Source organism: Perna viridis, chromosome 12 (assembly GCF_037379345.1).
Source record: "Perna viridis isolate PV_CMFRI_1.1 ecotype Kerala chromosome 12, ASM3737934v1, whole genome shotgun sequence".
In the NCBI taxonomy this organism is placed as follows: Eukaryota; Metazoa; Mollusca; class Bivalvia; order Mytilida; family Mytilidae; genus Perna; species Perna viridis.
The window spans coordinates 29,086,793-29,111,478 of NC_142456.1; the positions used below are offsets into that span (position 1 = coordinate 29,086,793).

Consider the following 24,686-nt stretch of genomic DNA (forward strand, 5'->3'; position numbering starts at 1 on the left):
GCAGTTAAAGATTTCCAAAGCATTGCAGTGATATACATTAAACTAAAACGATTGTTCAAACTTAAATTTACAGAGAAATTACATGATCTGCTAGCTTTAACTAGTGTTAGTAACCAAATCCATTGTTGTGGTAACCAAGGATACCTTATATGTAATTAGTATCAATAACCTACAGTATGGCTGGCTGAAATTGTATTAATGTAAACTCAGCTTACGGCATATAAAATGTCAAAAAAAACAATCATTACCTTTCAAAAAGAAGCAAGCTTCTTGCACTTTCTTCATAGAATTCAGGAAGGACATAACAGACTGATAAATCCTACAAAATAAAGTTACATCATTACAATTCAGATAAAATATCTGAACACCCATAACAAGTTGTCGATTGATTTCCAAATTCCATCATTAGTGTACAAAAAAGAGAGAACATACTGTGATGTTAACACTGACAACACCCTGTGTGAAACTGATCACTCGTTTCCTGTTGAACAAGACCCTGTGTGGAACTGGTTTTCTGTCGAACAAGACCCTGTGGGGAACTGATCACTGGTTTTTTGTGGAACAAGACCCTGTGTGGCACTGATCACTGGTTTTCTGTCGAACAAGACCCTGTGTGGCACTGATCACTGGTTTTCTGTCGAACAAGACCATGTGTGGAACTGATCACTGGTTTGGCACTGATCACTGGTTTTCTGTCGAACAAGACCCTGTGTGGCACTGATCACTGGTTTTCTGTCGAACAAGACCATGTGTGGAACTGATCACTGGTTTTCTGTCGAACAAGACCCTGTGGGGAACTGATCACTGGTTTTCTGTCCAACAAGACCCTGTGTGGCACTGATCACTGGTTTTCTGTCGAACAAGACCATGTGTGGAACTGATCACTGGTTTGGCACTGATCACTGGTTTTCTGTCGAACAAGACCCTGTGTGGCACTGATCACTGGTTTTCTGTCGAACAAGACCATGTGTGGAACTGATCACTGGTTTTCTGTCGAACAAGACCCTGTGGGGAACTGATCACTGGTTTTCTGTCCAACAAGACCCTGTGTGGCACTGATCACTGGTTTTCTGTCGAACAAGACCCTGTGTGGCACTGATCATTGGTTTTCTATTGAACAAGACTATAGTAATCTGTCATGCTTTTGTTGATTTTTTGTTACCTTAATCCAATTTTGTTGATTTCCAATGTTTGTCCACTATTTCCAAGTTGTCTGCTGAGCTTGTAGCATAATACTTGGTTAGAAATGAATGATTTCTTCCTAATGTCAATGTTGGTCATTAATGTGGCTCCATGTTGTTATTTGACTTTCTAGTTTAATTTGAAGGAGTGTCATCGTTCTGTTAGCGTGGATTTCATCACTTTGGTTGTCAGGGCCCGTCAGAAATTACTTGAAGGTGTGTTTACATTTATTGACGACGTTTGGTGATCTCTGTATTTACTGTTTTTATAGGGTTTATACGATGGTGCATTTGTAGTGTTTCACCATCTCTTCTCTTTTCTATAATTCTTTGTTGTGACTATTCCTGTTTCCTTACTTGACTTCGTTCTTTTAAGTTTTGAATGTTAATCTGACAATGGTTTTCTCTTCTTTCTCCCTTTTTTACCATTCTTTGTTTGATAAGAAGTTTTTGTTGCAAGAAAGTTAAAAAGTTTTTTTAAAAGATGCGCAGAGAGTTATCTACTTTTATAATATACTCACAACAATACACCCTTGCCAATCTGAGTGATTGATGTCTTTGGATCCTTTATGATGATACTAAAGGCATGTATAATATCTTTAATGCCATTGTACACATCAGTAGCACTCTTTGGTATCACTACAGTTATAGTTTCCTCAAGGGTCTGTAAAACAATATGATACAAATCATTGTTATCCCTATTTCTTTAAAAGTTTTTGAATCATTTTTAAAGTTATCATACTTAACTAGTAACCAATTTTAAATTATTTGCAATTGAATCATTCTTTATGACTTTGTTCTTTTATCAACTACTTAGACAGCTATATATTAATAGGTGTCATCACCAGTGAAAACTGAATACCAATTTATTCAATTTCAACATAACAAAGGAGCCTCGTTATGATATTAAAAATAAATAACGCAAATTGATATTTAGCAATATTCAAATTTCATTAGTTATGAAACCTTTTTTCTCTTTGATTACTGTGCAATATTTGGCCATTAAACATTCGCCATTTGCCATGTCAGAGATTTTAGCAATCGTCTGTCTATGACGTCACCAGTTGTTACGGGAGAACAACGTAATAAACGTCACAAAGCCGCTTTGAACCAACCAAGTTTTGTAGAAAATGATACACAACCTATCACAACAGCAAGTTTTTCATTGTCCCATTATGTGATATCTCAAATATCTACATGTAGCTGTCCAAGAAGTAGATAAAACAAACTTACAGAGAAACAAAAATAGCATATATTGCAAGTTTCGTTATGCTGCACACATTTCTAGGAGTAATTTCTCATCAGCAGCATTAGAATCAAATATATAGTATGATCAAAATATATGTATACAAGAAGTACTCAAAACCGAAAATATTGAAATTATCGTATAAATTAACCGAATGTGCCTATTAAATATTGAATTTGTCGTATTAAATACATTATATAAGGTCTTACATTATAAAATGTCATGACATCAGATTTGATATCATTAAACAATTTCTGGACGTGCATTACTAAGTCTTTGACAGGTCTGATAAAAGGAGGTAAATCTTTTGCATCATACATTCCAAGGGCTTTGATAACTTTACCAGCTTTATCACGAAGGTTAGCTACCTGGAAAAATATAAAGCAATTTTGAAGTTCAGAGTATCATATCATTTTACCATTCACTACAACTTGGTATGTACATAAAACTAAATTCTATAATGAGGAAGGCAGTACTTCAATGAAGCATATTAATATCATAGGCACATAAATAATATTTTTACTTTAGTTTGAATATTTAAATTTTATAGTCTTCAAACAGGTGGAATACCTACTAATGAATCTTAAACTGCTCCTTTTTGAAGAACTGATTTTCATTTTGACTAAGTTATATGATGTAAATAATGCAGAATAAATACCAAAGCATCAGTAATGGAACTATTTGGATATATCAAAATCCAAGCACATTGCCTGAATGTGAAAACAGTAACTAAGACAATTTATATATACACTGTAGCAAACCAAATAAAAGAACAGCGTCCCAATGTCCCCCACATAAAAAGATACATTTCAACCAACCAATTGCCTTCTTTATCAGTGTCAATGTAATGTTACAATATATACAAAAGATAAAATCAATTGGTAAAAGCATTACAAAAAAAAAGTGCGCAAAAATTATAATGCACTGAGATTTTTTAAGCCTAATGGCCATAACTTCTGTAAAAATCATTCAACCATTACCAAAGTGGAAGTTAATCTGTAACTCTCCATAAGAAGGCTACATACCAAAAACAAATTAATTTGGTAGGAGCATTACAAAATGAGAGGCTCCCAGGAGCAAGAATCGCTCACCTGTTAAATTTTTGCCTTTTAAGGGCAATAACTCTAACAAGAAGTTGTCAGACAATTTTAAACTCCATTTGATTCATTGGACACATTTATAAGCCTTACAAAAAAGATCATTTCAGCAATTGAAAGCTATTGGCTAAACCTAACAGACTTGGAGATGTATGCAAAAATCTGCTGCCTGACCCCATTGTTCTATTTTTAGAAACGGCAGCCATGTTTTTTCAGCGATCAAAAATCTGTCATTTCGTTAAGGATACCCTATAAAACAAAAATGTCAACTTTCATTGAATTCTGTAGAAGATTTTTTAAAGTAATAACATCATAAACAGAAAAATGTCCAAAAAGGGCAATAACTCCAACATGGGTCAACAAATTTTCACCAAAATTTGACCACAGATAGATCTCTTCATGCTGAATAATTTTATCCCCGTCAGAGTTTGGTTAAACCTAACCGTTTTGGAGATATATGCAAAAATCTGCTGTCTGACTCCAATGTTCAATTTTTAGTAACAGCGGCCATGCTTTACAACAGATCAATAATCCAAACAGTCATTTTGTTAAGGATGCCCTTTAAAACAAAAATACCAACTTGCATTGAATTCTGTAAAGTAGTTTCTGAGGAGAAGATTTTTTAAAATAATAACATTAAAAACAGCAAAAAACGTCCAAAAAGGGCATCATGCTGAACACTTTAACCCTGTCAGAATTCGGCTAAACCTAACGGTTTTGGAGATAAATGCGAAAAACTACTGTTTGACCCCCTATGTTCTATTTTTTAGTAACCGCGGCCATGTTTTTCGACAGATCAAAAATCCCCACATCAGTTCATGCCCAATACCCCAAGGAACATTCAAAGTAAGTTTGGTTCCAATTTGTCAAGTGGTGTCAGAGGAGAAGAGTTTTGAAAGAAATAACATTAAAAATAGCAAAAAACGTTGAAAAAGGGCAATAACTCCAATATGGCATAATAGATTAAAATGAAAATTTGACCGCAGATAGATCTCATCATGCTGAACACTTTTACCCAAATGTCAGAATTTGGCTAAACCTAACAGTTTTGGAGATATATGCGAAAAACTACTGTCTGACCCCTATGTTCTATTTTTAGTAACGTCAGCCATGAATTTCGACAGATAAAAAAATCCCCAAATCAGTTTTATGCAGGATACCCCAAAGAACATTCATACAAAGTTTGGTTCAAATTGGTCAAGTAGTTTCAGAGGAGAAGAGTTTTGAAAAATTGTTAACGACAACAACAGAAGACGACAGACGCCAACTGATGGCAATAGCTCACCTGGCCAAAGTGCAGAAAACCCAGACGGAAGGATGGACGGACAACAAGCATTTCCATGTCCCCTTGAGACGCAGGGGACAATAAAATAGATTTCATGGAAAGATGGGTAAGCATGTCCAGCTTCAACCAATTTAAGGACATGTTATACTTAATGAACTGCAAAACAGTTTATTGACAAGCATAAATGGTCCCCAAAGTTGAATATGCAATCATAACTTGCTCAAAAATTTTTTAAAAAATCTTCATCAATTAATTTCTATTCAATTCCTGTCCAAGTTGAGATTTGTTTCTTAATGAAAATGTTATCAAGTTTGGGCTTATTTTAATCACAGACTGCAGATCAACCAACACTGATGTTTTACAGTCCATATTAGTTTACACAAAATAATCCATGTTGACCCAACCAATCACAAGGCTTTTTACAAACCAAAGAACAAATTATACAATGCTTAAGTATACTAACAATTTTTGGTAGGTTTTCAACAGCTTGAACAAAGTCCTTCACTAACTGTTTAATTGATATTTTTCCTGAAATAATGTCCTTAAAAAGTTCAATGGCTTTCTTTATTCCTCCAACAACTCCCATGATAGCTCCTCCTAAACCTTTAGCCATTCCTTCAACTTTCTTCATATCATTTTCCTGAAATAAAAAAAGAATGAATATTATTCCATACCTTATCCTTTTTTTTTTGTCCACTGGCTTTCCTTTCGTTCTTTTATCATATCAACTTAAGGGAATCTTCTTTTATTGTAAATAAAAATTTGTCATAATTTATTCCATATTCATATGTATATATAATTTAATTAATTTATTTCTATTCAAACAGCTCAATCTTTTTAATGGTGCAAATGAGTTCACTTTGTAAAAAAGTAACTGATGCAAATGCACCACTGGCACAAATGAGTTGTGGTACCTAAGGATGTAAAATTGGTACAAACAGATATCTCCCCCCCCCCCAAAAAAAAAAAAAAAAACAAAGACGTTTTCATATCTAAAGTATTTTTGACAGTTATTTATAAGTTTTAATCTTCTGACAAACCTGCAGAATGTTAAGATTGTATTCAGTGCCTCCCTTGAAACACAGCCTTGCTAGAAAGAAGTCAAGGTTGGTATCTATGATTCCTAAATGTACTCTTGCATAGACTTCATCATGGACATTGACTTTTACATGCCCACTCAAAGGGGCTGAAAACAAACAATGCATAGAAATCAAATTAATAAATAATGGTTATATAAAAAGTAAGGCATCATAAAGAAATAATCAACCATCAAAATTCAAGTAACGGGAAAAAAAATTCCTAAAGTAACTTAAAGCTGTGAGCAATTTAATATGAAGAAGGTATAGCAAGTGTGAGCAAAGTCCGAAGCATAAAGTATTAGGTTCCCTTTTCAATAAAAAAGACTTTATGCCATTATAATTTTGCCAAATTTGTTTAGGATTTTATAATCTGTAATTAGTGGGAATTTTCAAATATTTGTAAAATTATCGGAAGAACAGTTTCAGGTTTGGCATAGATTGCAGGGTTTTATCAAGATCCTTCCAATAGGAAGTAGCTTTTCTGAAAATGTCTGAGTAATTCTGAATATATTACATAGACATCTTTGAAATGTTTTATCTAGCCAGCATTTTTACTATTTCTGAAGCTTCAATGAATTGCGATGTAGTGTTACGCTTGGAAGAAAGTATTTCAGGTGTCAGTATGATGAATTTATAGACAACATGCTATACATTTCAGAGCAAGCTTTGCTCGCTTACAAAAACTTTATTGATTTTTATCCTAAGAATTGCTTAAATTGCAAAAATATGGTGTATTTTCCACATGTTGAAGACTGGAAGATGTGTTTAAGAAGGTGGTTGCCATAACACTCTCAAAAGCTTAATATGAAAAATGAAATACTGACATCTACATGACATTATTTAACTCTAACCAAGGCATGATACATGGGTATAACTTTACCATACTGACATCAAAATGATATTATTTAACTCTAACCAAGGCATGATACATGGGTATAACTTTACCAATCTTAAGATCCAGATAGTTCTGTATGATGATCCCAAATGATGCACCAATGTCTTCAGTCCCCAACAGCTTTCTCCAATCAATTCCAGGAGCTTGAAGTCTGAAATGTAGGCCTTCAAAGAATCCTCGTTTCTCTCTGTGGTTCACACCAACATAATGCATATCTGAGGCATATGGATCAACTATTCCTGTACCATTACTGTCATTTCTGAAATATACCAATCACTATATACAACAACATTATTCTGAGAGAATTTAAGAAAGTTAAACAATCCAATCAGCTAATTTCCAAGTTCATGGATTCTTGAATTCACAGTTTTGAGGTTTTCAGAATACACATCAACAAGATTATCCTTTTTGTTGGGAACCAAATTTCATGGTTTGGTCTACCCACAAAAACACAAAAATTAGTACCCCATGAACAATAGTACTTTCACAGTACTACTTTCTAATATAACCATATTTTTTTATATTCCTAAAATAATTACATTTCAATAAAAAAAGGTATCTCAACCACAATCTGAGTTAACTGGAATGTCCATGTGTTAATAGTAACCCTATAATAGAAGGTGCACAATGATATTAACAGGTCAAAGATCTCTGAGAGTTCCCAAAAGATTTTGGGATTAGTTGCAAATAAAAATAGATTCCTTTACCCCTATCTAAGTCAAAGGCAAATCCATGCTTAGCAACACTGATGGTAACTCTAAATAACACTGTGTATGAGGAGAGCATGATTTGACTCACAAAATTATACTCTGCCACCGAGGATCTAATTAATTCTTTAGCCAAGTCAATTAACTGGCTATTTAAAATTTCACTACATACTACAATGCAGATAGGCCGCCCTGCCACAAATGAATAACAGGTAAACATGTACATTACACTTAGAACATTCCTGTCTATCCAGCATTACCATATTCCTATATCTTTAAGAAGAAGATAAATAATGTAGTTACCTGGCTTTCAATGGATTTAGAACGACAGATCTCGGATGAGCCTGATACATCAGTAAAGCTTCATATCTCACATTCTCATCATCATCAAATATGGCTGTGTTTAATAACACATCAGCTGCCTGAGACAAATAAAATCATGGTTAGTTGGGAAAGGATGCTTTAATTGTAATTGTAATAAGCAAAACTGATAAAACATGTTAATAATTCAACCAATAGATAAAAAATATGAGGAAGGAACATGAATTTGCATGCACATTTGTAGTCACATCATGTTAATATTTCCTCCTCTTACAGGAAAGTCCAACAAAATTGGAAATAGGAAGGTGATATCAGATAGCAACAAAAATGGTCGAAAAAACATGCTGTATACTGAATATTACATGTCAAACCTGTATCACACGCAGTATCAACCTGGGACTCCTTTATACCCCCTGCAGGGTGATATTGGTCCAGGTACCACATGTGATACAGCTGGGACTCCTTTATACCCCCACTGGCTACACGGTGATATTGGTCCAGGTACCACATGTGATACAGCTGGGACTCCTTTATACCCCCCACTGGCTGCATGGTGATATTGGTCCAGGTACCACATGTGATACAGCTGGGACTCCTTTATACCCCCACTGGCTGCAGAGTGATATTGGTCCAGGTACCACATGTGATACAGGTTTAGACATGTCATGTTAATTATATCATATATTTTAACCAAATTTGAAATCATTCAATTCATTTGGTGTCATGATAAATGTGCAAAATAGAAGACACACAGAATGATTGACTGACACAAGAACAAGTGATTCCAATACAACACCCACATTTTCAGTGAAGTATAAAAAGGGCAATACATAATTTATCATTGCTCTATTTTGAAATGCTAGCTTGAGCTGCCTAGGATTGTAAGGATTTGCTCAATAGCCTTAGTGTTCGGCAAGTGCATTTCAAAACTATTCCTTAGTAACCATCCAGTATTTACTAATTCTATCTATGATCCATGTACACTGATTGTCATGGATAATAAATTTATCATTTTTTTGTTAAAATAGAGACAAATATATAATTAAAAATTTTATAAATCTATAAACCTCATGATGATGATATTTCCTGAGTGAATGTACACCAGCTCGCTTTATCCAAGGGGAGTTGGTAGAATTGATGTGAGAGATGATGTAGTCGAAGGAATGGTCCATTCTTGCGTTACCCAATGTCTCTAGAAGTATAGCTCTGTACCGATCATACTCTAACTTCTCTAACCTTGTCTGGGTATCACGTTTCTGTCTGTACAACCATGGATCTAAAAATAATGAATAACTTGCATAAAAAAGCAGTTTCATGCTAAGAATACCACAACTCAAAACCATTTACTGTAAACAGGAAGAATTTAAGCAAGAAACCTGAAAAGAGGAGACAGAGTACAAGTCATCATGCAGATATATACCTCCAATAGAAGCTGTACCTGCTAGGTAGTGACCTACTTTAAGAGGTCTTCACGGAACGAAGAATATTGAGGTGGGGAAGTGTGGCAGGACAGCCTATCTGTATTGAAGTAGGTAATGAGATTAAATAGCCAGTAAATTGGTTTGGCTAAGAGATAAATTATTACTTATTACTGAGTGGTCTAGGATACAATCTTCAGTGCCAAAGGTGTAATTTTGTGAGTCAAAGTATGCCCTCTCCTTACAGACTAATTATTTTGAATGAATCTAAGAGATTAAAAATAGAAACTTCAGCGTCTTAGGTTAGTTAATAATTTTAATGAGACTCAAATGAAAGACTTAAAGGTTTTCTACGAAAAACAAAACTGAACTAGCGGCATAATTGTACAAACCATGCAGCCCGAGCATGATATGGACTTTGTCGACTATCTGTACTGCTCTTTCAACCTGCCCGGCTTTAGACAATTTGTGGGCGACAGAGCCTAATGCCAACAACACCCTGTTCTGTAGAGACTCCTGATACATAGACTTAGGAAACTTATCTGGTCTAAAGCAAATATCTTCCATCATATCAATTATCCCCTGTAACAAAGATGATATTACAATACAGTACTTGAACCAATTCGTGCAAGTATAATTGCAATCTGTCATCCATCACCGATCAATTCAGTCACCAATTCGTCAAATCAATCCGTTAAACTGTGATCGCTTCCATTCACATCATGTGACTGCTCACTGGTTGATATAATTTATGGATTGGTTTGTTTTAGTTTTCCATTTTTGAACATGTTTACTGAATGTTATAAATTTAGACATGAATGTAAGTATTTTTCTCTCACATATTTTTTTCTTACAGAAGTGAAAAAACGTGGGAGTAATTTTAAATTCAAAGAAAAATTTAATATGGTACATGTATTATATTGGATTTGTTCCATTGAAAATTTTGAAATTTAAATGAACCAATCGTCCATCAATTTACATAACAAAACTGTGACTGATCAGTCAACTGTCATCAGTCCATGAACAGTCATGGCGAAATTCGTCGGACTATAGAACATGACTGGTACTTTTAGCAGCCCGTCCGGTAAAATTTGCGTGATTTCCCAACCAGACGTCCAGTACGTCTTTTTATTAGACACGCCTCAAACGAAACTTCCAGTTTAAAGATGGTGTCTGAATCGAGTAAAAAAGCAATGCAAAATTCTTGGATTTTTTCAGACTCATAGATAATTGATCGGTCCAGCAGATTTTGTTAGGTTGCTGGACCAAATGTCAGACAGGTTGAAAAATGATTTCACCAGGTCTATGTGAACGCAGGGCATGCAGAAATTTTTCAACCTCACTTAACCTTGGGTAAGTTAAGAAAATAATTCACTTACTCTAAAGAAATTTCACTATCCCTGGCTGAACCTGCTAGGCAAGTTAGGGGACATACCGCCAAAACAATACCTGGAGGGGTTTTAGATGTTTAGGTAAATGTCAGTTTTGACCTTTTTTGTTATTGTTTGCCATCAAATTTCAACATGTTCATGTTGTCTTGCAACAACAACTGTTACCCTTTGGAATGGTTCATGTGATCTTAAACCAGTGCAGATGCATTTGAATTTGTTTCCATATAATGATTATGGCTAGAAAAATGAATACACTGTAAACCTTGGTGTTACTTCAGGTAAGCTACATCTCATTTAAGCTCAGGGTTGTTTTACATTACAAAAGGTGGTAATTATTCTACAAAAGTCAGGCATTACTGGTATAATTTATGTAACCGTAAAATAATGATCCTCATAGACATCCACCGACTGAAACCCAAACCCACCTAAACTGGTTCACCAAAGTGTTACTTCTGAACTACAAAAATAATTTTACATCTGGTACCAGCACACAAACCTGTTTTAAATTTCTAAGATACATCTGTTGTCAAAGTACTCAAAGTATACTATTTCAAGCAGTCATTTTTTTATCAGGAAAATTCATTTTGGATGAATGACAGGAACATGAACTTTACCTGTGTAGGTGGTTTGGTCATTCCAGCTATATGTGTCATCAGACGAAGTATCAGTTTAGTGTCAGGGCTTGGTACTCTGAGAACTTTATCCAATATCAGCTGTTGAGTGAGATCTGTTCCCACAGCTCCAAAAGCATCTAACACAATCTCTGTTGACTCTCTATTCATCTTCAGGCTACAAAATTCCATTGATAATTTTTATTACAATCAAATTTAAATCTAGGAAAAATGTTTTAAATAAAAAACATTCAACTAAATTGCCAACAATAAAACTGTTATCAAAGTGATATTATGTAAGAGTCATTATAATTCAGCATGTAGATTTTCCAATGATTAAATTGACATAAAGTTGTAAGTTGTCTTTCAATAAATGATACAGAACAGAACAAAAATTTGATCATCCCAGATATTTATAAAGAGAAAGCCAGTTATATCATTGTCATTATCCAAGGTATTAATAAAAGTTTTTTATCTATCTTTTCTTTTGTTGATATTCTTCAAAAAGTGAAAAGGAACTTCATATAAACAAAAAAATGCATGAGTTTCCACTAAAATTAATTTAAAACATTCAGTCAAAAGCTGATGAAAACATAAGAAGTTTTGACAATCAGCTTTTGACTGGTTTGTATAGGAGACACATTCAGATGTTAATAAGTGCTTGTCAAAAAGTGTCCAAAAAGACTTTAGTGTTGTGAAAAAAAGTGGGTCCCTAGGAATAGTGGAAACACAGGTAATTTTTAAGGCCTGATACACACAGAGGTTTCAGTTCTACAAAGTAGAAGTCAGCAACTTTAGCTATCTCTTCATCTGGCATCATTTTAAGTACACTCAGTAGATGTAGAAAACAATATGCAGTAACTGGAGACCCTACAAAAATATAAGAACTAATAAACACCACTATGTTAAAGGCAAACATCAGAACCTATCAGGCAAGTTGATGATAATATTCTAATTGCCCAAATTGAAATCTAGGTTGTCCTTTAGTAAATGAATGTTGAAAAATCAATAAAATTTGGTTGTGCTCCTGGCAAGTTTAATTTAACTTTTACTAGTCTGAATGGTAGTTTCACTTGTTCTGGGCAATGGGACAACTTTTAATGTCCTCCCTTGCATCAGGGGTAGATGGGCACTTTGGGCTTAATGTATTTTAATGACTTGGACTAGATACTAGCTTAACATTTAATTTAATCAATAGGCAAAAATTACTCACTAACATAAACCATATGTGAATAATACATAGGCATTTCAAATTATACTTCATATAATTTACAGTAAACTAGTTAAGAACTAAGATTTTGATAGGTAAAGGTTAACATTAATGTTATTTTCTGTGCAATACATGAAGATTTTATTTATCAGAAAATTACTATGAAAGTATTATTGTTCATAGAGTACCAATTATCTTTGTTTTCGTGTTTAGGCAAAACCATGAAATTTAGTTCCCAATGAAAAGGCAATTTCCACTGATGTGTATACAGAAAACCTCAAAACCATTCAAGAATCCATGAACATGTGTTTCTTCCTTAATCCACAAAATTGGTACCCACAACTAAAAGTACTTTCACAGTTAACACTTTAGTTAGGTAGTAACAACATATGCTTACCTTCAGGTGGTTGTTGCCTAATGCAGGTGATATTACTTCTAAGGTCTGTCCATAAATCTTTAGGGTCTACATTTGGCTTTCTCCTCACATACTGTCAAATGAAAGATGTTGGCATTACAGTGCATACACGTAATACAAAAAAAAGACTTTGAAAAGTTGCCTAAGCATGTTAGCAAGTTTCGAAGAAATAATAGCTACTAGCTTAAATGTACTTAGTAGACCAACTTTGTTTCATTAACTTCTTTTTTTTCAGTTTAGAATGAGACTTTGTTCATTCTAATGTACCAGGTCATTTATATAGTATAGATTTAAACTTTTGACTCATACAACCTGTATTCAAACATTACCTTAATTGCCTCAATTCTGTTTGAAAGGAATTACTTCCCTTGCATTCACAAAAAACAAAAACTTTCTTTACAATACTGTACAGTACAAAATGGACCAGACCTGGTTTCATAAAAAAATCTCAAGTTGAGAATTTCTTCAAGTCTTGTGTTTTTCCTCATCTCCAATTTCAAGTGATCTGACTGGTCAAAATTTGAGTTGAAGGATTTGAGGAAAATCTCAATTTGAGATGTTATATGATACCGGACCCAGGAAACTGGAGATTCAAATAAAATATTAGATTATCAAATGAAAACAATAATATAATACCTCAGACATATGGATGGACCCAGTGATTAAATCTTTGACTGGTTTGTTCAGTAAGTCCGTAGCTTTGTGTCTAGTTAAAAACTCCAGATGTCCCTTACTGATAGCTGAGATTTCTGGGTAAGCTACACAATACAAAATACATCATTTATAGATAGTCAAAACTGAAAACAAAATTACTTTTCATCATTAAATTTTAAATCAACCTGTTTATTTAGAAAATAAATACATAATTGCATTTAGATCTGTATTTTGCATGAAAAATTTCATCAGGTTTTTACTGGTGGTATATGTTGTAAGTGTACATGAACTTTTAAAAATCATGGTCTTACACGAAGATATGATATTATTCCATAACTGATGTAACAGGAAATAACTTTTATGTACATAAAAAAATCAAGTGTTTCTTGCCCCTAGTTTAGACATCAATCCTCAAAGCTAATCACCCAAATCATTTCTAACCTTCTTGTTTCTTGAGAGAACATGTAACACAATTTCATAGAGATCCATACACTAAACTTCAAGTCATTGTGCTGACTCCAGATGTCTATGCCAATAGTACAATACCATTTTTTCACAGAAATTTGATTAAAGTAATCCCAAGTTGACTAGCAAACATGAAAAATTAATATGCAAATCCAAGTTATGCACTTGTCTTTATGCAAGTCAACAATTTTTTTCTAATTTTTTTGTTCATGTGATTAAAAGAAGAAGCTTTAAAAATCTGTCAACCATATTATTTGATCATGCAAGCAAAACAAAAAAATATTTAGATATTTTTTTTTACACACAGAGTCCTATCCAATGCCATTAGCCTTACCATATTGATCAATGCATCAACTGTCAGGTTTTTTTTATGTTCTACTCATCCAATGGGGATATATATACATATAACATTTTTACATTAACATTTTCAGTATTGCTTTTTGTGTTAGAAAAAAATTATTTCTAATTTTCTATTTTCAGATCTAACAGTTCCCATTTCTTGTTTACTACACCAGCGCAATTTTAAGCCTTGGTTTTCATATAAAGGCTTTTGACGAAATCTTGAAAATAAAATAAGAGTATGATTGGTTTCAAGGATAAGAATCTGGTTTACTCAGCATGAAATCTACATGTTAGACTTACCTGCTGTACTGAACTCATTTATGGCTTTTACTCTCCTCATGTTAAAATGGGGATCAAAGCTGAAAATAAAAAGCAATAAACTTCAGTAAATTAGGTGTTAGTTGTACAGATATTTGGTGTTTCATAATCTTTGATGGATCAAGTATTTCCTCAATTAACAGTGCATGTTGGCCAGTAAAAGTATGTTGCATTTTGGTACTTTAGTACTATTTGGGTGTAGTTATAAAGAATACTTCAAATAATTTATTAAAATAAAAACACTCATCTCTGTCATGTCTGTTTGTTTTTTAAGAAGGTAGTATTATAACAGAAGACTCCTAAAGAAGCTGCATCTCTCCCCTGACAAACTAAGGTCAACCTCAACAGTATAGGAGAAATATGCAAAAATCTGCTGTCTGACCCCTATGTTCTATTTTTAGTAACAGCAGTCATGTTTTTTCAGAGATCAAAAATCCAAATGGTCATTTTGTGCAGGATACCCTAAAGAACACTCATGCTAAGTCTAATCCAAATCCATTCAGCCGTTTCAGAGAAGATGTCTGAAAAATTGTTAATGATGAAGACGACAACAGGCGCCAAGCGATGGAAATAGTTCACCTATGGCCAGGTGAGCTAATAATAGACAAAATATACAGTCTAAGAAAACTGACTCATTGAAAAGTGGAACCAGTAATCATAATGGATATAAATTGATTTATCAATTATTTCTTACTTGGGCTTTGTTGTTGGTCCTTTAAAATCTTCTTCAATAAGAACTTTATGGATTGTTCCCAACTCATGATGGAAGTGCAAGGTCTGTAAAATGAATCATAATAATATTACAAGTTTACTTCACATAGAAGTTATCAATTAAAGTCATATTAGATTTTTGTATAGGTGTTCTGCAAGTAATATCATACACACAATTTCATAGGCTTGTTGATAAATGATGTAAATCTACAATCAAGTACATGTAAACTGAACAGATTAGTTTGCTGATCTCAATATTATTTACGATAGCTGTTTTCCATACTAATGGAATGCAAGCCATTTTAGCAAGTTTTTCAAAGGGACATATCCTATCAATACCCAACAACCTGGTTGGCTGTCTCATTGGGAAAAGTAAACATTTTTCTTTTAATCTTCAACTATTTACACTTCGGTAAGTACATTTGTAGCTAAATGGTTTGAAATTAATTATTGAAAAGTAACCAAGTATTTATTGCAGCTACAATAAGTCAAATATTTGCATTTGAAGTCTACTGCTGTCCATTGCTCCAACCAGACAGTAAACCAGATACTTCCCTTTACTCAAAATTTTTAAAAAACAAAGTCAAAGTCAGGAATATGAAAAAGGAATATTGCAAATCAAAACTGTGTACAATCTATCAAGAAAAACTGATTATTACCTTAGTAAATGTACTGTTTGAATTGACAAAGGGATGTCCAAGTCTGATCTTCTTGAACTCAATCCCTGTAGCTGTAGGAACAACTTTGTAAGTAGCATTATGAGGACCTAAAATTGAAATATTAAACACTTAAAGAAATTGTAAGCAAAGAAATGTATTTAAATCAAGAAGCATTTACAGCAATGCACAAGTATTATATACAAAATGAAATTTGACATTTAGCAAAACGATTTGATGTGAGCATGAGCAAAAATAAAATTTCTTTAATTTGGTGTGAGCTTGGCTTGAATGATTGGCTGTCAAGACAAACCAATAAATGACAGTGTGTACAAAAAATGTACAAGATGATAAACAATGTACATTTTGTATGAAAATAATCAACTTTGAATTTAATACTTCATAGGATTAGATTTAGAAGAGTGAACAAACCCTTGTCCAACCACATGAAATGTGACTGATTGATTAACAATGGTTCTATACTGAGTAACCAACAATGGCCACTTATTAGAAAAAAGTTTAAAATATCTTAAAAAACAGAAACACAGACCATTTCCAATAGTTTACAATTGTGTGTTAATTTAGTACAAAATCTAAAAATGTAATACATTTGTATATACCCATACAGCAACAAAAACAAATACAATAGTTGTGGAATGGGTACATAAGGATTTGAACAAGAGGCTCCCAGGAGCCTGAATCGCTCACCTTGTTAAATTTTGGCCTTTCAATGGCAATAACTCTGACTCCAACAATTCTGACTCCATGAAGACTTTGGTAGGACTTATCATCAATCGGAAGTTTCGTTCAATCTATTCTAGTTTTTAAGATATTGACTGAAAACAGCAAAAAACTTTTTTTTGCTTTCAAAGGGCAACTTTGATCCCTGGAGACTTTTGTAGGCCTTATAATAATGATCATTTCAGCAATTGAAAGTTTCATTTCATCTATCATAGTTTTGAAGATATTGGCTGAAAACTGTAAAAAAAAAATGTCATTTTCACCTCTCAAGGGCAATAACCCTTACATGGAGTCGTCTTACAACTTTGATCACTTGAAGGTTTTATAACAAGGATATTTCAGCAATTGAAAGATATTGTCCAAACCTAAGGATTTTAGAGATATATGCAAAAAACAACTGTATGACTCTTATGTTCTATTTTAGTAAAGGCGGCCATGCTTTTTAACCAATCAAAAACCCAAACAGTCATTTTTTTTCTGGATACCCTAAAAACAAAAATACCAACTTTCATTGAATTCTGTATAGTAGTTTTTGGGAAGAAGATTTTTGAAATTAATAACATTAAAAACAGCAAAAAAACATCCAAAAAGGGCAATAACTCCAACATGGGTCAACAGATTTTCACCAAAATATGACCACAGATAGATCTCATCATGCTGAATACTTTTATTCCATGTCAGAATTGGCTAAATCTAACGGTTTTGGAGATTTATGCGAAAATCTGCTGTCTGACTCCTATGTTCTATTTTTAGTAATGGCGGCCATGTTTTTTAACCAATTAAAAATCCAAACAGTCGTTTTGTGCAGGATACTCTAAGAAACAATTATTATAAATTTCATGCAAATCTAATAAGTAGTTTCAGAGGAGAAGATATTTGAAAAATTATTAACAATGACGATGACGGACGCCAAATGATGCCAATGACTCACATGGCCTACGGCCAGGTGAGCTAAAAAGAGGCAATTTCAATTATAAAAGTCGCCAGAGCACACGTTTTAGTTGGCAAGCATTACAAAAAATTCCATAACTCTGTACCTTCATTCCCCAATTCATTTGTATCATACTGCCATTCTTTGCCACCAAGTGTCTGAAATGGTAAAAAAATGTAAGTAATTTCCTTCGAGTACCAAACCATAATTTTTTCAGGAAGTATGGTAATTGTATTAATAATGTAATGTAAAGCCCCTGAAACACACCGTACAACCACTTTGTATCATTTCGATCGACAGCAGCATGATAGGTTCAACATTGTTTGTTTACCTGTGACATGTGCACTATCGTTGGTAAGTAAATCTTTTTTATTTACTTTTAATATGAAAGTTATGAATTGGGTTTTGAGTGAGAATGATGATTATATGCTATTTTATGAGACTACTATTTCTTTTCTCTTATCATCGGCATTTTCGTGGACTTTGAACCACTTTTTGTTCAAAAGATCATATCAAACCTTAATGTAATGAACTTCCACTAATTATATTATAAAACTACATACTTTCCAAATTATCAATGGTCAAATATATAAAAGTATTATGTATAAACTTCAATTTGAGGTATGAAACATTATCCTTTCTTCAACCGTTCTAGTGTAATTCGCTCTAATATAACGACTTGTGCGAAAAAACTGATACGATCATCGTCCGATATATTTTCCTTCGAGATACATTCAACAGCAGTGTTATGATACGATCAAAAGCTGTATTGTAAAATGTCAAACCTGTCGTTTTCTGTAAAATTGTGAAGATATTGAATGTTTTGATTGACACGAGTCTTAAGTTTTTATTTAGTAATATCAGTTTTCTGTACCGTATGTGGCTCTATAGTAGAATTTCTTTGGAAAGAGTATATCTGTCCAACCATCATTTCAAACTTTTTTTTCTTATTTCCACTGCACTATGAGACATTGAATGGATTGCTTATTATAAATGTTGATGGGTCCAATATTCCAAAAATAAAGAGCAATACATCAGCAGATAATGCGATGAACTTTGAGGGTCAATAATGATAAATGAGAAGGGTGTTAATCATCAATTCCCCATAATCAGTAATAGTGATGATCAGCAACGAGCACTTTTTTACCTTTCTTTCCAAATTCTTCTTTGTATGTTGAAAAATTGGCCAACCATTTAGATACCTATTTGTTTCGGTTTTATTCATTTGTTTCTATATTATAGGGAAACAGGATAGCCGCAGAAAATGTGAGGTTTTCGGTACCCATAAACAGAGTTTGGGAAACAAATAATTTTATGTCAGTCAGTCATTCTGGCTTTTTGTCAGTTCCTGATATATATATATATATATATATGGAGTTTTACTTGGTGGGTGGTGTTTTACCTTGGTGTGTTTAGTCGTTGTGAGAATTTACTGTCATCTCTTGTTTACACGTATATGTCCCTCGGATAGATGAGAAACTAATGTCTGTCGGACACCGACTCTTAATATTATTGGCTTAGGATGTGATTGCATACCCCCCCCCCCCCCCCAATCTGCATTTTCTTTATTTTGTTCTATGTACCTTAGACGCCGTGGAGATTTCAACAATTTATTCTAATCATAAATTCAAAGTCCAGTTAAACTTTATTTAAACTCACGGGTTAGCAACATATAATTTTTTAATATAATTTTACATAAATTTCAAGTTATTATAAAAGGTAGTAAATTTTCAGACAGCTCGATTAGTGACAACTCTGTTCCAGGTCCCAAGATTCATTTCAGACTATTCAATTCCTTTTCCCCATACTTAATTTCTTTTTCATTATGTTTGACACTTAAATGTTCAATTAGGTAGGAAAACTCATCATAATCATTTTCACAATAGTAGCATATGTAGTTTTCCATGACTCATCCTTGATCTGAAAGGAACGAATAAGACAATTCGTAATAAGTATTTGTAAAAGTTAATTTATTACTTCTATTACTCAAATTTATTAACCAAGTTCGTCAGGAACAATTATATTGGGATCATTCGTCGTAAACTTACAAAAAGACAGAGAAAATTAAGCCACGCCGTACTTGTTTGATAAATTTGAGTAATAAATTCTCTTGAAAGATTATAATACTAATTTATAATTGCTAATATCGTTATATTTTAGTTATTTCAGATCACCGGGTTTAAACATTGTTCTGCATGCGATGAGAGTGAATATTAAAAACTGTTGGACATCTGCACATTTGTCTAATATAATTATAGTTTCCTGTTCACTATCAAAATTTGTATTTATTACCTTTCCTCAACGGCAGTTGATCGTATCATCACTAAACGAATATCTGCTGTTGATTGTATCATGCATCGGACGTTGATCGTATCATGTATTTCACACGAACGGTAGAATAAGAGTGAATTGCACAAAAACAGTTGGATGTGAAGCGATGTTTCATACATCAAAATAAAGCTTATATATAACGCTTTAAAATTAATCTTGATTGACTAGTAAAAAACAACGACATTTTGTTATATGGTCGATTGATGTCACCAAGTAGAATTTTGTACAGATTTTTCGGAAACAGACCAAAAAACAACGAAAAAGTCAATGATGAATAAAATTGTACAATACATTACTAAAACAACATAAAATCATCATTCTAACTCAAAACCCAATTCATAACTTTCAAATTAAAAGCAAATAATAAAGATTTACTTACCAACGATAATGCACATGTCACAGGTAAACAATGTTGAACGTATCATGCTGCTGTTGATCGATATGATACAAAGTGGTTGTACGGTGTGTGAAAGAGCTTGACTTACATGCAAGAATAAACTTTACGATATTCAAATTTCAATCATCATCAATTCAAGCCCATTTTCGATTTAATGATAATTTTCTTCAGTTCTTTTATCGAGGCAGAGTTGTCTTTCTTTATATTTGTTGTGTGTTTCTCAGTTTACCATAACCAAGCATCAGCACTTACGACTAATATGCACAACCAAAAATAATTTTACAATTCCTTATGAGAAATTCCATCGTAATTCTGCCATTTTTGTTGCTAATTGCTGTTGTTGACAAAATACTGATAACTGTATTTGTTAATTTCTACATGTATGTTGGCCAAAATGTTTGTTTTCATCGAATTATCAACCGAAAATTGTCTTGGTAACAAAATCATGGCTGATTTGACAATGTAAACATTGTGATCTGGATTTAAAATATCATCAGATTTGAACAATGCACATTTTACGGAAAAGTCGTTTTGTGATATGAATGAGCAAGTTATTTAACACATTTTAAATATTGGTAGGTGTCAATATTTTTATTTTAAATTTAAACAATATGTTATGCAATGTGACACCAAGTATACTGGGGTCTCACTGTATCACGGGAGTTTATTGTTTCCTAGACAGAGGAAAAACAGGCCTTTGGAAATTGTAGTTTTATTTTGTCTGAAGTTAGTACAAAATCTAACCTTTCATTGCAATAAACCTATTTTTTCAGTAATTGTTTGCTAAAAGGTAAGGTAAATTTCTGCGCCTAAAAAAAGTTTCCATTGTATTTCTGTACTGAAAAGAAAATTCTCAAAATTTATTTTTTTCAAAAATCTTGCAATGGTAATTTGTAAGGATATATTTCAGCAACTTTTCAATGGATCATAATAACTATTAAATCTTTGTTCCATCTTCATTCAGTTTGATAGCAGTTTTGATAACATGACCATTGAACAGCACGCCCACTGGTTTTTGCAAATGGGGGTAAATGTACCCCCTGACCTTTAAATATGGGGGTACAGAGGTTTTATTGAGGGTACAAATGTCATGCGAAAAGGACAATGTAAAATATAAGACTATAATAATTGTGTATATTTTGTCATTTTGTATTTTAAAAAAGTCATTTAAAGATCTCTGCATATTTTGTTTACTTTATACAAGTATGTCATAAACTTTTCATTTAAAACATACTGTATATTATTTTAAACAACTTCTGCGATTGGTCGAAGATACCTAAAGCAGCCAAAGAAACTACCCGATATACTGAGACTTTATTATTTAAAACCACTTCCGCGATTGGACTTGGATATCGAAAGTAGCCAATCAAATCATCTGATAAATTCAGACATATTTTACTCTCAGTTTAGATGTAAATAAAAATATTTTCGGATAGCGATATATTTTGACTGTGAAAAACGGCACGGGAGACCTGAAATTCAAACACCGGAAACCCATTAAAATAAAAATAGGGCATTATTATTGTACATGCATGAACGTTTTGACTTCTGAAATTGTACATGCATGACTTTTATTGTATGTGAAATACATACTGCAGCACGTGAATGGGCATGCTGATTGAAAATTTTGAAAATAGCCGAATTCACACGAAAATTTTGAATTGGTCCCTATTTTCCTGTCCTTGACAAAACTAAACAAAAATGTAGTTCAAAGTTTACACTGACTCCCTAAATCAAGCACAATAAATACTGAAATTCTGCATCATTCTATATTCTTGATCTAGCCATACCGTGATACAGTGGGACATGCAATATAGTGGGTAAAGAGAATATTAAATCAAAGTGCTGATAGCACTGCAGGTTTTTGATTCTTGTGAAAATTGTAGCATGAACAAAATTTCAAAGATTACATGATGTTAAATAAAATTGTGATCATACAATTGCAATTCTAAATATTATTCAGAACTGTCTTTTTTCTAATATGTATAAACTGGAAGTCAATCCATACTACTGATCCAACTTCACACACTTTTACAAATTTTGTTCCATTTCACCTTCTCCCCCAATTTTAAACCTATCCAAAAGTTAATGTGCATTTACATTCAAAAACAATATTAACAGAGTATTTATCCTACATTATATAATTATACTCGAATAAAACCAATTTCCTTAACACAAGATTTTCAAAAACTAGACACTTATAAATTTGAATTTTCCCACCAATTTTACTTGATTAAAATCACTGCTCTTCTTTTTCTGTTAATAAATGGTAAAATATTAAAGATAGGATGGAGAATTTTACTTCTATGGGTTAATATGGCTTAACACATTGCATCCTCTAGACACATTACTGCAAGAAATAAATTCTCTAAATGTAACTCTATTCCTAAATATCTTTCAAAGCTAAAATGGAGTCCCATGAATATTGAGTTGATAAGGGAACTATATAATAGTAAGTAATATGAAGTCCATGGTTGATATGAACACTAGATCTTAATTTTATTTGCAGAAATATCAGAATATCATTGAGATGATTAATTGCAAGAAACACATTTACTATAAAACAGGTATTGAATTATATAAAAGGAATTAGGTTTGGACTATATTTTTGTGTAGTGTCCAGAAATAGTAAGGAAGTTCCAGTGATGGACCAATGATATAGCCTTACCGGACACAACTATGACAAGACACAATTTTGAACAATTTCAATTGTTTCTTTTACTGTATTGCTATTATGTTGTATAATTTGATAATGTTGCCAAATATAGAAAAAAACACTTGATTGCTTGTGTTTTCCTGTTAAAAAAACAGAGCTCATGTGCATTTCATGAATGTTGCAAACAACTAATATTCCATTTTGATAAGTGTCAGGAACAAGTGCTACTCTCTGAAATAGGCCCTAGAAAATCATAAAATTAAGTACATTCTTTTCTCTTTTGTAAAAAATGGAAAGACATATACCTCTTTATTCTGTTGATATGCAAAAAAATATTCTTGTCTACTAAAAATAACAGGTTCTGGTTGCCCGATCACTGGAAAAATATACCAATTTTATTGAAAGAGTAATCAAGGGAACCAAGGTTATAGCAGTAATCAAAAGAATGTTATCCAGGGAGAAAGACCAGACATAGAAAACAGACACACACAACAAAGAACATAAAGTAACTAAAATCATACATACAAAGTAACAAAAGCAAATGAGCAACTCGGACTCCACTAAAAATTGGGAGCATGGACCAGGTGCACCGGTAGGGTAAGCATCCTCTGCTTTTCTAGAAACACCCGCTGAGTTGCTCATAAAAAGTCAAGTCCGGGGTAGACAAACGAGGAAAGGAAAACCATGACCAGTTGAATAAATCAGTTTTCATGGTGCTGATGGATACACCATAACGATCCACGAGTTCATGATGACGACCATAAAACTTTTGTAGTGATGACTTCAATCTTGTAGCAACATAACCATGTTCCAGAGGCCTATTTGTTAGAGTTCTAGCGCGATACAAAAAGTCTGCATAGTTTCGTCAAGCTCTGGCATAACGTATGAGTTGTGATATGAACACTCCATACGCAGGAGCCAAAGGGATGTTGCCACAGATGAAAGGAAAAAAATCTTGAAACCTCAAAAGTCACCACAAGTACGTCATGCCAATAATTTGTGGTGGGGGAGGTCAACAACTAGACAGAGTTGCCTGCCTTAGAGGTTATGAAATATTCATATGAACAGTATTTGAGATGATTTTTGATATTTCAGTTATTACATAGATTTTCATAAACATTGTTCTTCATTTTTAATGTTCAGAAATGTTTTGCTTATTTTATCATATTGTATTAATGATGACATTGCAATTTCAAACATGGCATGATACCAAAGTTATGTTAAATTCATCTATGATACATTGCCTATAACAAGAGGCATTTTTACATAAGTATCTGTCTTAATTAGACAGAGATGCAGTGCTTTTACCACAAATGCCAACTTCACTCTAGGCATCAATCTTTTCAGACTTAGTCCATTTCGTTTTACAAATGTCTCTTCATACTAATTCTTTAACAGACATCTTTGAAATTATTTTATTTGCACTGCTATTTTGATAGCAACTTTTCAAATTTTAATAAATGTTGCAACTTAATTCTTATTTAGCCCTGTGCAACAATAAGGGTACAAAGGGCACCTACAAATGTACACAAATAGTCAAATCGGGACCTAGTTAAATCAGCACCAGTCTTTGGTTAATTCGGCACCGACTTTATTAAATATTTTATGTCATATATCTTAAATTTTTG

The 24,686-nt window shown here is 33.0% G+C and overlaps 1 protein-coding gene across 2 annotated transcripts in view; it reads right to left on the bottom strand.

Annotated features, from left to right (window-relative positions):
* LOC148601933 (uncharacterized) overlaps positions 1-24,686 on the bottom strand; it is a 229,325-nt gene that overhangs the window by 199,050 nt on the left and 5,589 nt on the right. For both annotated transcript variants that reach the window (XM_088554674.1, XM_088554673.1), the window contains exons 5-21: positions 17,781-17,832; positions 16,006-16,112; positions 15,330-15,412; positions 14,618-14,676; positions 13,493-13,614; positions 12,839-12,929; positions 11,990-12,101; positions 11,235-11,409; positions 9,622-9,811; positions 8,879-9,087; positions 7,794-7,912; positions 6,834-7,042; positions 5,850-5,995; positions 5,273-5,449; positions 2,637-2,795; positions 1,703-1,845; positions 249-319 (exon numbers count right to left, since the gene is read on the bottom strand). In XM_088554674.1, coding sequence (XP_088410800.1) covers positions 249-319; positions 1,703-1,845; positions 2,637-2,795; positions 5,273-5,449; positions 5,850-5,995; positions 6,834-7,042; positions 7,794-7,912; positions 8,879-9,087; positions 9,622-9,811; positions 11,235-11,409; positions 11,990-12,101; positions 12,839-12,929; positions 13,493-13,614; positions 14,618-14,676; positions 15,330-15,412; positions 16,006-16,112; positions 17,781-17,832 — 2,224 coding nt within the window. The remainder of the gene's footprint in view (positions 1-248; positions 320-1,702; positions 1,846-2,636; positions 2,796-5,272; positions 5,450-5,849; positions 5,996-6,833; positions 7,043-7,793; positions 7,913-8,878; positions 9,088-9,621; positions 9,812-11,234; positions 11,410-11,989; positions 12,102-12,838; positions 12,930-13,492; positions 13,615-14,617; positions 14,677-15,329; positions 15,413-16,005; positions 16,113-17,780; positions 17,833-24,686) is intronic.